We start from the raw sequence: 15,205 nt of genomic DNA on the forward strand, positions 1-15,205 counted from the left end.
GAATAACAATTGTCTTAAGGGAAAGAGGCAGAGGGGAGAAAAAAAGGGCTGTTGAGCTCTTTCTTTCCACCCCTGAAATAATAGACCCATTACTATCCCCAAACCTCAGCCCCCCTCCCCTCCGCCGAGAAGAATTGGTCACTGCACAGCTGTGCGAGAGAGAAAAATATATTTATATATATCAGAGAATCTGCCCTTCTGAATTAGTGCGCGGGGCCGGACAAAACCTCATTGTGTTCTTTATCTGCCCCGCACAGAATGGCCCCACAGTCTCGGGCTGGCAGGGGCTCGTCTTTTGGTGAACTGCGGTCGGATCACTGTGACTTCATTTAGATACTGTCCCGTTATCAGGGGGGAGGGAGGGGGGAGGGCGAGAAAACATCACCGTCCCGCAAAACGCCACGGACCCGACCCGACCCATCCCGACCCTCCGCCGGGTCCGTACGGGAGCGGGGCCGCCCCGCTGCGCTGCCCTCCGCGGCCGGCAGGGGGCGCCGTAAGGGGCAGGGCGGGGCGGGGGCGGAGCGGGGCAGCCGGCGGCGGAGGCCGATGGGCAGCGGGCGGCCGCGCTCGGCGCCGGCAGCGGCTCTGGGCCCCGCGCGGAGCGGCCCCGGGGGCTGTCCGTCCCCCTGCGGGCTCGGCCGGTAGCGCCGTGCATGGCACAGCTATGGAGGTGGTGGACGAGACGGAGGCTCTGCAGCGCTTCTTCGAAGGTACGGCCAGCCGCGGGGGGACCTCCTTCCTTCCTTTCCCTTTCCTCTTCCTTTCCCATTCCTCTTCCTTTCCCTTTCCTTTCCCCTTTCCTTCCATTCCATTCCTTCCTTCCCTTTCCCTTCTTCCTTTCTTCTTCCTTCTCTCTCTTCTTCCTTTCCCCCTTTTTCCTCATTACTCTCCATCTCTTTCTCCATCTCCCTTTTGCCATCACCCCTTTTGCAGAGTGAAGGCAGCCAGTGCTGAGTGGCTGTTTCTCCATCTCCTCTCTTTGCTCCCTTTGAAGAGCATTGAGCAGAGCTTTTTGCAGAGCCCCTTGGTCAACTGCATCCCTTTGGTGCTGTTGTTAGGCAGCAGATGCTCTATATACAACACAGCGTTGGAGAGGAGAGGTCCTGGTGCAAAAGTGGGTCTGTAGATGCCTGATGTTGTAGAGCAGAGATGGGTTTTCCCAGGGCTCTGCGTGACCTGAAGGGTTAATGGTTTCTGAGTGTAAGGCCGATCAGTTGGAGCTCTTGAGTTGAAGGGGGAGAAGTGGGAACGATGTTCCTCTTTAACGCCTTCTTTAAAGGTATCTCTGGTTTCCCTTCCTGCGTGTTCAGACCATCCTTTTTATAGTGAAACCCTTTTTCTCCTGGTTGGGATGGAGGGGGGTGATGCTGGGAGGAGGGCGCGCGGGATGCTGGGGCTGCTGGCAGCGGAGCTAAAGGAGCTTTGCTTTGGTCTTCCCGTAGCATTGGGAGTGTTTGCCTGGAGCATTTGTATGTTGTATCAAAGGAAAAAGGAGGGAGTTGAAAGCTCCTGACCCTTGGCTGGCATCCTGCTAGAAACCTTACCTTCCTCACTGCCTACCGCTCGCATAAGGGAAAGAGTTACGACAGAGCTCAGCTATTCGGGATCCCTCTCTCTCCCAGCTAATTTATGAGATAAGAGGCTGGTAAAGAATGTATGGTGAGAAGGATGCGCAGAGCCAGGCTGGAGGGGAAGGGGAAGGGGGTGGTTTGGTCATCGGGATTGGGCAAGGAGCCCCCAGAAGAGTGGGGAGCACTGGAAGCTTGGAGGGTTTGGGGTTGCCACTCTACGGGAGGAGATGGGGGCCATTGCTCCGCTTTCCTGCTTAGGAGGAAATTCTTAATTGTGAGGGCAGTGAAGTTCTGGTAGAGGATGCCCAGAGAAGCTGTGGATGCCCCATCCTTGGAGGTGCCCAAATCCAGGTTGGATGCTGTGGGCAGCCTAAACTGCTGGGGGCAAGCAGCCATGGTTCTATGATTGTGTGATCTTCAAGGACCCTTCCAACCCAACCATTCTATGGCTCTGTGATCTTTAAGGACCCTTCCAACCCAACCATTCTGTGGTTCTGTGATCTTTAAGGACCCTTTCAACCCAACCATTCTATGGTTCTGTGGTCTTCAAGGACCTTTCCAACCCAACCATTCCATGGTTCTGTGATCTTTTAAGGACCTTTCCAACCCAACCATTCGATGACTGTAGGATTTGACGCTTGGTCTTGAGGTAGCAGTGCAACTACAGAGGATCAGAGTTTCTGCTTCCTTTGAGGCATATAGAAAAACGTTTTTTGGGGGGATATGGATTTCACTTTGACTGTTCTCCCCTCTGCCTGCCCAGCCTGTGCATGTTCTGAGTGCATCCCTGGCAATAGGCTTTGCAGTGCATCACTGCGGTGCTCCATGTGGGGCCACGTCTCTGTGGGGTGGGCTGGCGCAGCAGGGAAGGAAAGAGGCTTTGTGTGGGGCTGAGCAGAGTGAGCCCGTGACAGAGTCGTCCCGGGGAACCTGGTACAGCACAAACACATGACCATCCCTCCTGGTAATCCCCTCGCAGACCCAAATCCCAGAGTGTAGCAGCTGTGTGCTCCCCGGCCCTCCCACTCCTCCCCAGAGGAACAGAAAAGCTGGCAATCAGCAGCCCTGCGAGCTGGACAGGCAGCAAAATGACAGAGGGCGAGAGCAGGGATGCAGCAGGGGTTTGACGTCTGCTCTCACCATGCTCAGGATGCACTGGATCCGAGCAGGTAACAGTCCAGGTCCCTCTCCATCTTCCCTCAGCTCAGCTTCCCCTCCTCACTCTGTCTTTTATTCTGAGCCCATTTTCAGCTCTGGGGAGCATTCCTTGGCAGAGGGCTTTGCTCCATCCAGGAGTAATAGGAGGAGTTCCGAGAGCCCTCATCCAGAGCACTCATCCTTTCCCTTGTAACCACACTGGTTCTTCTCTGCATCCTGCCCTCTATTCCTCAGCTTCCCCCAAACCTTCTTTCTCCTGGATGAGAAAAGGACAGGGGATGTGGGGACAGAGTAAGCAACTTGTAGGAGGGTGGATCTCTTAAGGACATCTGATAAGGGGTGGCTTGTGATTCAGAGCCACGTGCGCCCGTGGAGGCTGTGTTGGGGACGGCAAGAGGTACTTTGTCCATGCTCATGTTGATGTTGGTATCACTGGGGAGCCGATGCCCATGCAGGGACCAGCTGTGAGGCAGGGAAAGGTGCTGCAGAGCCTTGGGGAGGTGTGACCGTGCTGCTGGTGACTCAGAGATCCCTGCTGGCACAAGGGCTGCTGCCTGCAACAGGTATCAGAAAGAGATGCTGGCCCAGAGGGTGCCCTGCTGGGGTGGAATGGGAGGTCCAGCTGGGCTGAAGAAGTGCAGCTGCTGGTGTGATGTGTCTTTTCCTTTGCTGACCCCATCGTGCCTGGATGTGGTACAGTGATCCCAAAGGCTGGCCGAGGCTGGGAACCTCGTAAAGGCATTTCTATGTCTGGTGCACACACAAGGTGCAATAAGGCAGCAGTGAGTGGTTTGGGTCTTCTGGAGAGCAGATGTGAAGGTGGGAGTTGTCACACGGCCTTGTTGATGTGAGTGAGGTCTGTGGCTGTGGATCCTGGCCGGGAGGTTGAACTGTGTTCCCCCCGAGACACAAAGCAGGACTTGGTGCTGGGCTTGTGCTTGGGAATTACTCACCAATGTGTGGGCCTTCTGGAGAGGTCCAAGGGGCCGAGGAGCCCAGAGGATAAAGCTTTTGTCCACAGCCTGCACCACCAGCTTCTCCAAAAGGGCTGATTGTCACCTGGAAATACTCCATTGGAAGAACAAAGCTCTCCAGTATATGCAGAGTGGTGGAAGTCTCCACTGAGCAAAGCATGCACGGTGAGCACTGCAGGGAGCTGGGCATTGCCCCCTGGCACACACGTGTGTATGAGGCTGGTCCCTGCAACGCATCCCTGCCAGGCACTGCGGCAGCAAGGCTTGTTGGGAAGCCCCTTGTCTCCCTGCAGCCGTGCTGCTGGTTGGGACTTGGACTTTGTGCTCTCTGATAAGAACCCCAGTAAGCTAAAGGTGCATGAGGAATGATTAACCAGCGTGTGTGTTGCCCGTGGATGGGGGAGCAGCTGGAGGCACAGACAGGAAAGGGCTGGTGGCTTTTGGGATGGAGCTGGCTGGTTGCCTCTTCCAGGCTCCAGCTCATAGGGCAGCATCCTTCAGGAGTAGAGAGAACCCACAGCGCGACTCTATGGGGTTTTCCAGGCTGACCCCAGAGCTGTGGGCAGGGGAAGATGAGGCTGTCAGATACAGGGGAGGTGCAGAGTCCAGAGGAGGGAATAGGGATGCTCTTAGAGGCCGGATGGCTTTGGGCACCACACTTGGCTACGCATTGGCTCCTACATCAGGCTTCATGGGTACACCCTCTTCCTTCTCCTTATCTTGCTGAACTTTGTCTGCTTTGATGCCAGTAGATTGTGTTTCTGTAGCCTCTCCAGACTTAGCCTGCGTTCACTTTTCCTTTCTTCCCACTCTTTCTCCTTCCCCATCCCCACTGCTCTGTCAAGTCATCTCCCACTGCTCTCACCACTCATGTGCCATGATCTGTGTGCCCCGGTGGCACAAGTGGTAGGAATGCCACGTTACAACACCGGAGACCCTGGGTTCGAATCCCCCCTGTGGCACAAGTGGTAGAAGTGCCGCTCTGCTACACAGAGGCTCGAATCCCGGGGCTTGGACTCTAAGGTCCCTTCCAACCCACACGAGACTGTGATACTGTGATACTGTGATACTATGATCTGGCTGTTGGTGTCTCCAACTTTTGTGAGTGGGTAATGAAAGTAAGTCAGAACGTGTGCTGGATGGCTCTTATTAATAGACAGCTCTCATTTATGACTTCGAGTCCGTTGTGCAGATTACAGCTATCTGCTGGAAGTCCAAACCAACAGGAAACCAAACAGTTTATCAGCCAGCCCGATCTTGCTTATCTCTTCTGTTATGACAAGTAACGGTTATGAACATTGATACAATAAAGCACTAAAAAGCACGGCTTTGACTTTATTGGAAATGAAACACCTGCTTAAAGCAAAGCAAAAGCTTCAGAAGGGCCCTATAAGGGCCATCAAGCCATTGTACAGTTGGCTGCTTGCTGATAATCTGATCGATGCTTGGCACTGCAGGACAGAAGCATCCCTTTTCATGTTGAGGTCCCATCCGGATCCATCCCTGAGGTCAGTGAGGAGCTCTGGGTGGGCACAGGGAGGGTCTGTCCATCTGCCTTCCCTCCTGTTTCGGTTCAGCCTTTGGAAGGGGTGCTGGCATGGAGAGCAGGACAGGGATGAGTTTTCAGATGTGGAAAACATATTTTTTCTCTCTGTTTGAAAAAGCATGCAACTTCCATCCATTATCTGAAGGGTTAAAAGTCCAGCTCTTGTGGAGGAAAACATAGAGGAGAAAGGAGATGGAAGCCCTGGGGTGGAGGCAGTGGCACCTTGGACAACAGTGCTGCCTTGGCATTTCTAATCAGGTCATTCAGTGTTAAAGGAAATGCACTGGGTGGTCACAGGAGGCTGGTAATGTCAGGTTGATGGCAGTGAAATCCATCTCCCACGGAAACACATTTTTCTGTGTGACTCAAAGGAGCCAAACACTCTGATCCTCTGCAGTTGCACTGCTACCTCAAGACCAAGTGTCAAAAAGTCATACAATCATCAAATGGTTGGGTTGGAAGGGTCCTTAAAGACCACAGAACCACACAGTGGTTGGGTTGGAAGGGTCCTTAAAGACCACAGAACCACACAGTGGTTGGGTTGGAATGGTCCTTGAAGATCACAGAACCACACAGTGGTTGGGTTGGAAGGGTCCTTAAAGCCCCTCCTGCCCCAATCCCTGCCATGGGCTGGTTGTTCCCCACTAGCTGAGGCTGCCCAGGACACCATCCAGCCTGGCTTTGGGCATCTCCAGAGATGGAGCACCCACAGTTTCTCTGGGTAGCCTGCACCAGGGCCTCACCAGTCTCTGGGTAAAGAATTTCCTCCTATATCTCCCCTCTTTTTGTTTAAAGCTGTTCCTCCTTTGCTGCTCTGACATGAGACCCAGAGCATAGCCAGCCTGCAGGGGGGATGGGATCCAAGCAGCACGTTCGGTATCTGATCTGTATTGTCTGCGAACTGTTTGCTAAATCCCTGGTGCAGGAGCAATGTTCCATTGCAGGAGACAGCTCTCGGCTGGTCGGAATGAGCAAACAGTGGGTTTTATTATGCATCTCCATACCCTTCACTACTAAAGAGAACTCAGGACACATCAGCTCATGAGCCAACCCTGAACCAATGCCAAGCATCGATGGCCCGACACTCCCGTTTACAAGATACTGATATTGGGTGCTCAGAAATAGTGATGGCCCTCCCCAGGCCCTGGAAAACATCCCATCTAGATAAATAGCTCAGCCTTCGTGTGCTCGGCCCCTTCTGGAGGCTGTCCAGGCTGGACAGGAGAGACCTCGTTGCCTCCCAACGAGAAGGGAGGAACAAGATGCCCGATCTGGACGTTGTGTTCCAGGCGCTGCTTGGCTGCCTGTAGGTTTGTGTTCTGTTGCTGTCTGATTGTTAAAGCCTCATGCCTAAGGATTGCTTTGCACGAGGCTGGCACGCATCTCCGAGCCCCACGTGTGCACGGTGGCCCTGCAACCTCTTTGGGAGCCACAAGCCCCCATCACTGGTGGTCCTACAGCAGGGACAGTGTTGCGGTGGTCACCCTGGGGTGCTCAGTGCTGCCTTTTCCCCATACACTGGGCTCACAGAGAGACCTTCTCCACTCCTACCATCCCCACCTCCACCCTCAGTCCAGGCAGGGAGATACAAGCATTATCCTGTGGCTCTGCCCAAACAAACAGGGCAATGTGCCCCCCTGAGCGGGCACCTTGGACCCCACCAAATGGCGACGCTTGTGTGGGTGCTGCTGTTTCTGCCATCTTAGTGCATGAATGGACAAGCAGGGCATTGACGGCAGCGGGGACACACACAAATGCTCCACTGTGTCCCCTCTCACACCTTCCCCCCCTCCTCCTTGGCCCCGATGCCCAAAGGACAATGGCTCTATCCACGCCGATGTTCACAGCTGGCAAGGGTGGAGGAGAGGCTGAGACCAGGGTGGGCAGCCAGAAGGGACCCAGGGCTCTGGGGGAGAAACAGCTTGGGGAGGAAGGGACGAGGGGAGACAGAAGCTGGGGACATGTGGGTTGAGTCGGGAGAGGGAGAGAAGGGAAGGTGGACAGGCCAGAAGGAGAACAGAGGGGTTGGGGTGGTTGGGGAGGAGGATGGAGGTGTGTGGATGCTGCTGCCTCTGGGTGTTGGGCTGAAGGATGGCAGTGGTTTGGTTGCAGTGTGTCATGAATGGCATTGGCGTGGAGTTTTGCTGTTGGTTGAGCCCAGTTGTTGCTTCAAGGACCTTCTGTCCACTGGGGACTCTGCAGCTCATCCTACAGTACCAGAATCTGGTGTCTTGGTTAAACCCCAGCTCTTCTGTACCAGTGGGGATGCGAGAGCTGCTCCGTGGCTTCAGTAGGGTGGGTGATGTCCTTCAAAGAGGATCAACGGAGGGGCTCACCCCACAGTTCAAGGCGGTGCTTCGCTCTGGGGTGGTCCCAAAAGCACTCAGGGGGAGATGGGGGAGAGGTCTGTCTTGGCGTCCAACTCGGGTTACAGGAGCCACTTCTGCCAGGAGGGACTGGTTATCGTTACAGTCAGGTAATAAAGAGCGTTAATTAAGGAGGAATGCTGGGCTGGGATCTGAGGGGGGCGGGGGCTGCGGGGTCGCATTCCCCCCTGTCAGAGGGGATGTGTTCCCCACTTACACCCACAGAGTTGGGACTGTGTGCCTTAAGCATCCTGCTGTCCCCAGGGCTCTGAGCAGCCATAGGACTGCCGTGTCCTCTCACCCTCACTGCAACCCATCCTGAAGCACGGGAGGCTGCCGTTCCCAGCTGGGGAGCAGCGATCCCAAACCCGCAGCTCCTGAGCTTAGATGGTGTTTGGTTAGCATGCTGTGGCCTGGATTCCTCGTGCTCGCAGCCCGGCCAGCAGCCAATCCTCCAGAGCAGAAGGATAAACACAGGAGGAAGCCGAAAGGGACGCGGAGCCCACGGGGCCCCGGGAATCTGCCGATGTGGCAATGGGTCTGGCCAGTTGTGCAACCTATGGGTGCCACCTCGCTGCGTGGCTCCCGAGGGCTTCTATCACATCCTGCCTGCTTGGCAGTGGCTTTGTCAGCCCTTTGTCAGCCCCAGCACCATCACAGGTTCCTTGCCCGAAGCCCTTGGATTGGGGACCAGGAAGGGCCAAGCTGGCAGAGGGATGCCACCACTACCATGATACCCACTGTGGCTCTTTGTTCAGCCCCACTGCAGTCCTGCTTTTGCAGCAGAGTGCTTCATTTGTCATTCAAACCAGCACCCCCTAAAATGGGTTTCTGAAACCATTCAGCCTCTGGTGCATGGCTATGGGGATGCACCATGCAACCATGCATGGCTTGGCACAACCGCATCTCTTCTTCCTCCCCAGCCTCTGGAGGTGGTTGACCTCGTCATCTCCGGGTTTCCACATCTGGTTCTTGTTAGTGGATCCCAGGATGAAGTTCCTCCTCTCTCCCCCTTCCTCCCACCCCCAGGTGACCCAGGCAGGATTATAGGTGATTAGAAGACAGGCAACAGAGCAAGAATTGGGGGGGAGGTACTGTTATAAATAGAAATACCATAAAATTATCAGCCTATCACTCGAGGTAAATTCTGGGTTTAATCTCTCAGACCTGTAAATATGACAACTTGCAGGGGCCAGACGCCTTTAACTCTTTCAGTGCCCATCTCCAATGGGAAATGGGCTGCAGTGGAGCACCTGGAAAGGGGACAGGGATTGATATCAGGAGCAGAGCTGTGCCAGCAGCCCCGTGCCGTCGGAGCAAGGCAGCAAGCAGCTCCACTTGGATGGCGGTCGTGTTTGGAGGTTTGGGGAAGGCAGAGAAAACAAGTCCAAACATTGAGATTCCTGACATTCTCGCACATACGGGGCCTCCGAGCTGCTCGTGAGGAGGGTGCAGTGGGTTTAGCATCTGCTTCTCATGGCAGAGTTTGCCTTCAGGGCCTCCTCAGTGCTGTTGTGAGGAGGGGGCTCAGGGTAAGGCAGGGCTGGCGGGTTTGGGAGCCAAACCACAGGTGACAAAAGCTCTAGTGCCATGTGGGTGTTGAGCTGCCCAGTGTGGCTTCCTGCTCCCTCCTAATCCTACGTCGGAAGGGGAGGGAACATTATTATCGTTGATAGGAGCTCGTGACTCAGTGGAGAAGCATTAACTTTTAATTAATCACCTAAGCTGGCTTGCGGTAAGAGCCCGGTATGCATGGGAGCCGTGGGCAGTGGGACGTTCCCTGTCCCCACGTCCTCAAGCTGAGGACAGCCCTTCCTTCCAGCGGGCAGCCCTTTCCAATTGCGCGTGTGCAGCTGGACCCAGCCTTGCCATTATTGTGGCAGCACAGCTGACGCAGCTCTTGCATCACATTTCTTATCTCACCCCACGCCTGGGTCTCCTCTGAGCACTCCCAAAGGTGACTTTTAAGAGAAGGCAGCAGAAAAACAGGAGAGCTCAGCAGCGCTGCTGTTATTGGAGGGCTTCCTGACCCTTCTGGGTAGGTCCTGGGCTCCCCTTCCACTGTGGAGAAGCTGCTAGGGTTTGGAGATGGGAGAGAAAGCTATTGGGGTCAGGTACCTTGAGGCTTTTTCCTGGGCACCTCAATAGCTTGTGGAAAGGCAGCAAAATTAGTCAAGTGCCTTTTTTTGTTTTCTTGGAATCACAGAATCGTTGACATTGAGAAAAGCTCAAAGTCCAAGCCCAACCTACCTCACCATGCCCATTAACCAGCCTGCCTCACCATGACCACTGGCCACATCTCCACCTTCATTGAACACCTCTGGGGGCTGTGACTCCACCACCCCCCTGGGCAGCTCTGCCAAAGCAGCATCACTCTATTGAAAGCATAAGTCTCCAGCCCAGAACTCGGGATGAAGACATGTCTTCCAATAGCTTTTGTGGCCAGTGGTTGCCTCGTGTGGTTTGTTGGCTCGGTCTTGTTGGCCAACGGTGAGGTAATGGAGAGAGTGTAGAAGAGGTGCCTTGATTGTGAAGGGTTATGAGCCACAGGGTTTACAGGGAGCAGTGTCACCTCCTCCTGCCCACGGTACCCCACGGGCTGGGTGTCCTCGTTACCAAGGGAGAGATTCCCCTGTTCATGCAACATACATACCTCGTCTGCTTGGCAGAATTCCTGGCTGGATTTATTTCTGCCAATTTGCTTGTCTTACTATGAAAGGGATTTGCAGAGGAGAGTGTTGCCATTGGCCGGGTGTGGGCCAGAACCCCCCGTATGGGGGTTTTTTGCGGTTCATTGCTTGACCTTTCCCCAGCACATGGCCTGTGGGGGGTGAGGGCCGGCCCATGAGTTTTGGGCCTCTTGGGAAGGGCCCTCTTCCTTATCGAGGCCGGGCCTCCTCTTCCACTTTCTTGGCAGTGTCTTTGGCACCAAGGGCTGGCAGCGACCCCAGAGAGCTGCAGACTCCCACTTGAGAGAGACAGATAAAGAAAGCACTTTCTATCAACAAAACCCAACCCAACTTCCCCAGGGCAGGAGAGGGGAGGAGGAGGCCTCAGGAGAAGGCAGAGGGAAACCCGTTGCTCACCCAGCTTCGGCTCTGCTTGGTTTTGCACTGGGATACAGATGGCTACGGACCAGTGGTCCTTCTCAAGCGGCAGGATCTGCTGGTCTTCTCGTATCGGTTTTGGCTCTGCAAAGGTCTTTGGCAGTGCTTCTGCTCTACAACGCCTTTGCCTTTCATGTCCTTCTCACGGCTCTCGCTTCCACCTCTCCCCTCACAGGCCACGACATTAATGGAGCTCTGGAGCCATCTAACATCGACACCAGCATCCTGGAGGAGTACATCAGCAAGGAGGACTCACCAGATATGTAAGTGGTTCCCTTGCTCCACAGCAGGAACAGCACTTGCTGTGTTTTTCTGTGCAGAAGCTCTGCAATGGGAGGAATCTTGACATCACCGTGCCCTGTATTGCACCACTGTCCCTCCTAGAGCCCTCCTCTGTAGGAGGTTGGTTTCCTGGGCACTTTTGGCCTTTCCATCCCTACAGGTGGATTTTTCACCCTTTGGGGTCGCATCATTCCCACTGATCCAAGTGACCAACCTGTGCACTCCTGCTGGTGCCACCACAATGCTGGCTGTTTCACTCCTCCTCTGGGTGTCCCAGAGCACCTTAATGGCTCCATCCCCATCGCTGAAGGGCTGGGTAGCGGGTGGAAAGTGCCGCCTACCTGTCTTGCAGCTGAGGTTATCACCTTCTCTCTCTCAGCTGTTTCCCTGACATCCCTGCTCCATCTGGCTCTGCACACCCCCAGCCCACCAGCTCAGCCACCATCAGCGCGCCTCTTCCCAGTTCCATCGGCAGTGCTGGCCATGTGAACAACCCTGCTTCCAGTGGTTCCCTCCACCTTCCTTCCCCGGGCAACCAGATCCCGATCCGTCATGGTCCTCTCCTGGCCAACCCTTGCGGACCCAGCTATGGTGCTCACCTCAACTGCAATAACAACAATGGTATGGCTGTGCCCAAGGGCTACCTCGGTGGCCACTGCTTAAACAACATGGTCCCTCCAATCAAATCGGAGACCAAGGCCTCCTACGCACCTGGGTAAGTGGGGCTGGGGTGGCAGGACAAGGGCACGAGGTAAGGCAGACAGTGCTCCAGGCTGGTGGGGCCAGGAGGGTAGAGGTGGCTTGTCCCATTGATGCAGAATAAGTCTTGATGAGACAAAACTTACTTTCCAGTGTGTCCCCTTGGCAATCTCAGGGGAAGATGTTAGCTAAGCTGGGAAGAAAACCACATTTCTCTTGGCCTGATGTTTTAGATACGGAAGAGAAGAAAGAGATGGTGTCTGAGCTGGAGTTACACCCCTTTGTAACTGGCTCCGCATGCAGCCCCAGTGAAGGGGAAGGTGATAATGGAGTCTTAGTGTTGCTGATGGACTCAACTGGCCAGATGGGAGGACGAATGAAGAAGGGAACGGCGCTGGTGGGCTGGGAGGGAGCAGCAACATGGCGACCTTGGCAGGGAGCACCACACACCAAGCTGTGTGCCTTCTGCAGCGGATGATGGATGTAAGGGACGTGGAGGCCAGGAGGACCCCAGAACTGCTGCTCATCTCTACAAAGCCCTCTCTGGCTTTTCTTCCTCTGCTTTGTGCCCTCTAGTGTCGCCAGCAAGTACGGCGTGGTGCCTCCCATGCCCACAATCCAGCAGCTCACAGGAGGAATAATTGGGTCTGTAATATAGCTCCGCTGGGATGACTTTGAAATGAATGACTTGGATGAACTGGAAAAGACCTTCCAGAATGTGACAACCTACATCAGATCTGCCCTTGTTTTATTCCCAGACCAGGGAGTTGCAGTGGAGCTGTGTGTCTTAGGGAAGCCATACCCAAAAGCAGGGTGGGATACCCTTATGTGACATCCCTTTCTTCTGCATGCCTCTGGCATTCTCCAGGATGTGAGAAGTCCTGGACGGGGTCATAGCAATCCTCCATTCATAAACCAGGTCTGGTTACCTGTCTGCTGGCTTCATCATCTTGACTTGCAGGAGAAACCCACCACGGAGACATGGGGAACTGCTGTAGCTGAGGGAAGAGCTCATGTAATCATTTGGAAGCGACTGAGGCATTTGCCTGGGAATATGTGCTGCTTTGTCCGTGGTGGATCCTTGGTCTGGGATGTGGCTTCGTGAATGGACTCCACCAGGACCTGGTGCTCACTGCATATAGTGGAAGCAGGGTTCATAGCACATTGCAGGTCCTTTCTCTTGGGCCACCACCTCCCTGCCCAGCCCTGCTTGCAGTGACTGCAGCTCGGTCTAGCTGGCAGCAGAGCCTCAACTCTTTCCATGCATTTATTCTCCTGCAAGATATTACTAGAGAAGAACCCAAATCTGAGATGAGAAAATTATTCTCTTGTGCACCAGGACAGTGGAAGATTTACTCTGGCCTGAAGGAAGGGCTGGGAGAAAGAGAAGGAAGTGTTGATTCCAATGGATTTCCAAGGAGGGGCTTTGGGAATGGCTGAAGAGCTCGGCTTCCAGTAAGGGAGGAAGCAGATGTGACACCCTCTTTGTGGTTGCTATCCCCGAGCTCTGGTCGTGCAGCTGAGTGCCCAATTCAGTTGCATTCTGCAGTTAGGACCGAATCTTTCCCCTGCTGCCATTGGAGCAGAGGCAGAGTGATACAGCTGGCAGCTGTGGTGGTGCTCAGGTTCATATAGGTCATACAGCAGAGTACTGCCCATGGCCTTCCCAGGTTGTGCTTTCGGCTCCCCCAGAACCACCCACCCCCCCCCCCCATTTCTCCATGGTGAAGCACAAGGTCTTTGGGGAACGGATGTCTTTTCTGTTCAGCTGCTGAGCTGACGGGGAAACCTCATAGGCAGGTCAGCAAAATACCTCTCCCTGCTGCCAAAGTGTGGGCTGTGGGGAATGGTGAGAGCAGTGCAGTCCCCATATGGTCACTGGAGTTACAGGGTGATGGGCATCTTGTGGGACCATGCGTTGCTCAAACTAGACCAGTTGATTCCGTTGCTGGAAGCTGCTTTACAATGACCTTCCCTTCTGTTTTCTCTGCAGCACTTTACCCGACTCTCCCCCTGACTCTGGATCAGAAGCCTACTCCCCTCAGCAGGTGACTGGTAAGTGCTTTAAGGGAGAGGGAGGGGGGAAAGGTATATATATAACAAGGAAAACCCCAAAGCCGACATCCTCCCCCTCTTTGTTCCATGAAAGTGGTTGGCTCTGCAGCCTTTATCAGACGGGAGAAAACAGGCGGCTGCAATACGTGGGGAGATTATCAGTTAGTAAATATCCCTGGACTTTCGCCTATTGTTCTCCTGCTGGTCTTTGCAAGTGGGGGGAGAGTGAGCAAGAGAGGGAACAGGAGGGAAGGAGAGGTGTGAACCCACTCACGCAGGGAGCGATCGGCAGCATGGCTCGTCACTGGGAGGGTGGGATGTGGCACCTGGAGCCTCCCTGTCCTGCCCTGCGCCCCGTGTGAGCCAAAGGCAAGGAGAACGTCCCTGAAATGGAACCCGGTTTGGGGAGACCGAGATGAGCCTTCCGTTCAGCAGTAAGTTCCTTCCACATCCCCCCCTCCCTTCTGAGCTGGGGCTCCCCCTGCAAAGGGTGAGAGAGAGCATAATCCCACCCCACAGTCACTGCCAGCCCATCTCCCTGCTGGGAACCCACCCAGCACTGACCTTCACTGTGCTTTGCTCGAAGAAACTTCTTGCTGAGGAGGGAAGGCTGTGCTGGGCTCCCTACCCCCTCGCCAGCAGCACCCTCTTCCCTGAGCTCCAGCCATTCCTCACCAGGAACAGCACTTACTCTTTTTCTTTTTTTTTTTTTTTTCCCCTCTCTTTTTTTTTTTTTTTTTTTTTTCCCCTCTCTTTTTTTTTTTTTTTTTTTGATGGAAGAGGTCAAGAGTTCTGTTTATCTTGCTAAAAAAAAATCCCTGGAATTCCTCCTGCCCCTTCCTTAAATATAACAAAGAGGCTGAGTTGCTCACCGAGGGGAGAGCTGCTCCGATCTGCCCAGGGAGGAGAGGAGGCAGTGGGGAGCTGTGCAGGGCCCTACGTGCAGCACATGCACTGGAGATGATGAGAAAACCCATTCCTCACAGTGCTCTGCAGGGCAGGGTGATGGGCTGCTCTGTAAACCCTGATGCAGCCCTGAGTCTGTCTGTGCTCATTGTCCAAGGGTGCTTGGGAAGCTTGTGTTTGGGATGCACTGAGGATGGAGAAGCTGGTGTAGAGGGTCACTGCAATCCACCAGACTCCAGTCTTTGCTTTCCATATGGCACATGCCCATTGGTTTCTACGAAACATAAAAATAAGCTGCTGAGATGGTGCCAACATTGACTCATCCTTGAGGTCTCTTCCAGCTCAAGCCATTCTGTGATTTCCTGCTCCATCTGAAAGGAGCTTGCTCAAGTCTTGCCTGCGCATCAACTTTTGTGCCAGTGTGTTTGGTTTCTGGAGTGTATTTATGAGTCCAGATTCCAGAGGTGTTTTGTTTTGAGTCGGAGCCCTCCACTGTGCACTGGCATTGAGCTTTTGTTGAGCTGGAGCCTGGGCAGCT

The 15,205-nt window shown here is 54.4% G+C and overlaps 1 protein-coding gene across 9 annotated transcripts in view; it reads left to right on the forward strand.

The window, feature by feature from the left end:
* The first annotated feature begins 536 nt into the window (after window positions 1-536).
* The window catches only part of MYRF (myelin regulatory factor), a 35,889-nt gene continuing 21,220 nt past the window's right edge, over window positions 537-15,205 (forward strand). For 7 of the 9 annotated variants that reach the window (XM_015863213.2, XM_015863215.2, XM_015863214.2 and 4 more), the window contains exons 1-4: window positions 537-713; window positions 10,901-10,988; window positions 11,387-11,722; window positions 13,700-13,761. In XM_015863213.2, coding sequence (XP_015718699.1) covers window positions 668-713; window positions 10,901-10,988; window positions 11,387-11,722; window positions 13,700-13,761 — 532 coding nt within the window. In that variant the 5' untranslated portion in view covers window positions 537-667. Of the gene's footprint in view, window positions 714-10,900; window positions 10,989-11,386; window positions 11,723-13,699; window positions 13,762-14,057; window positions 14,196-15,205 lie in introns of those variants that run through there. The other 2 variants (XM_015863216.2, XM_015863217.2) reach the window with 2 other exon arrangements.

Source organism: Coturnix japonica, chromosome 5 (genome assembly GCF_001577835.2).
Source record: "Coturnix japonica isolate 7356 chromosome 5, Coturnix japonica 2.1, whole genome shotgun sequence".
Classification (NCBI taxonomy): domain Eukaryota; kingdom Metazoa; phylum Chordata; class Aves; order Galliformes; family Phasianidae; genus Coturnix; species Coturnix japonica.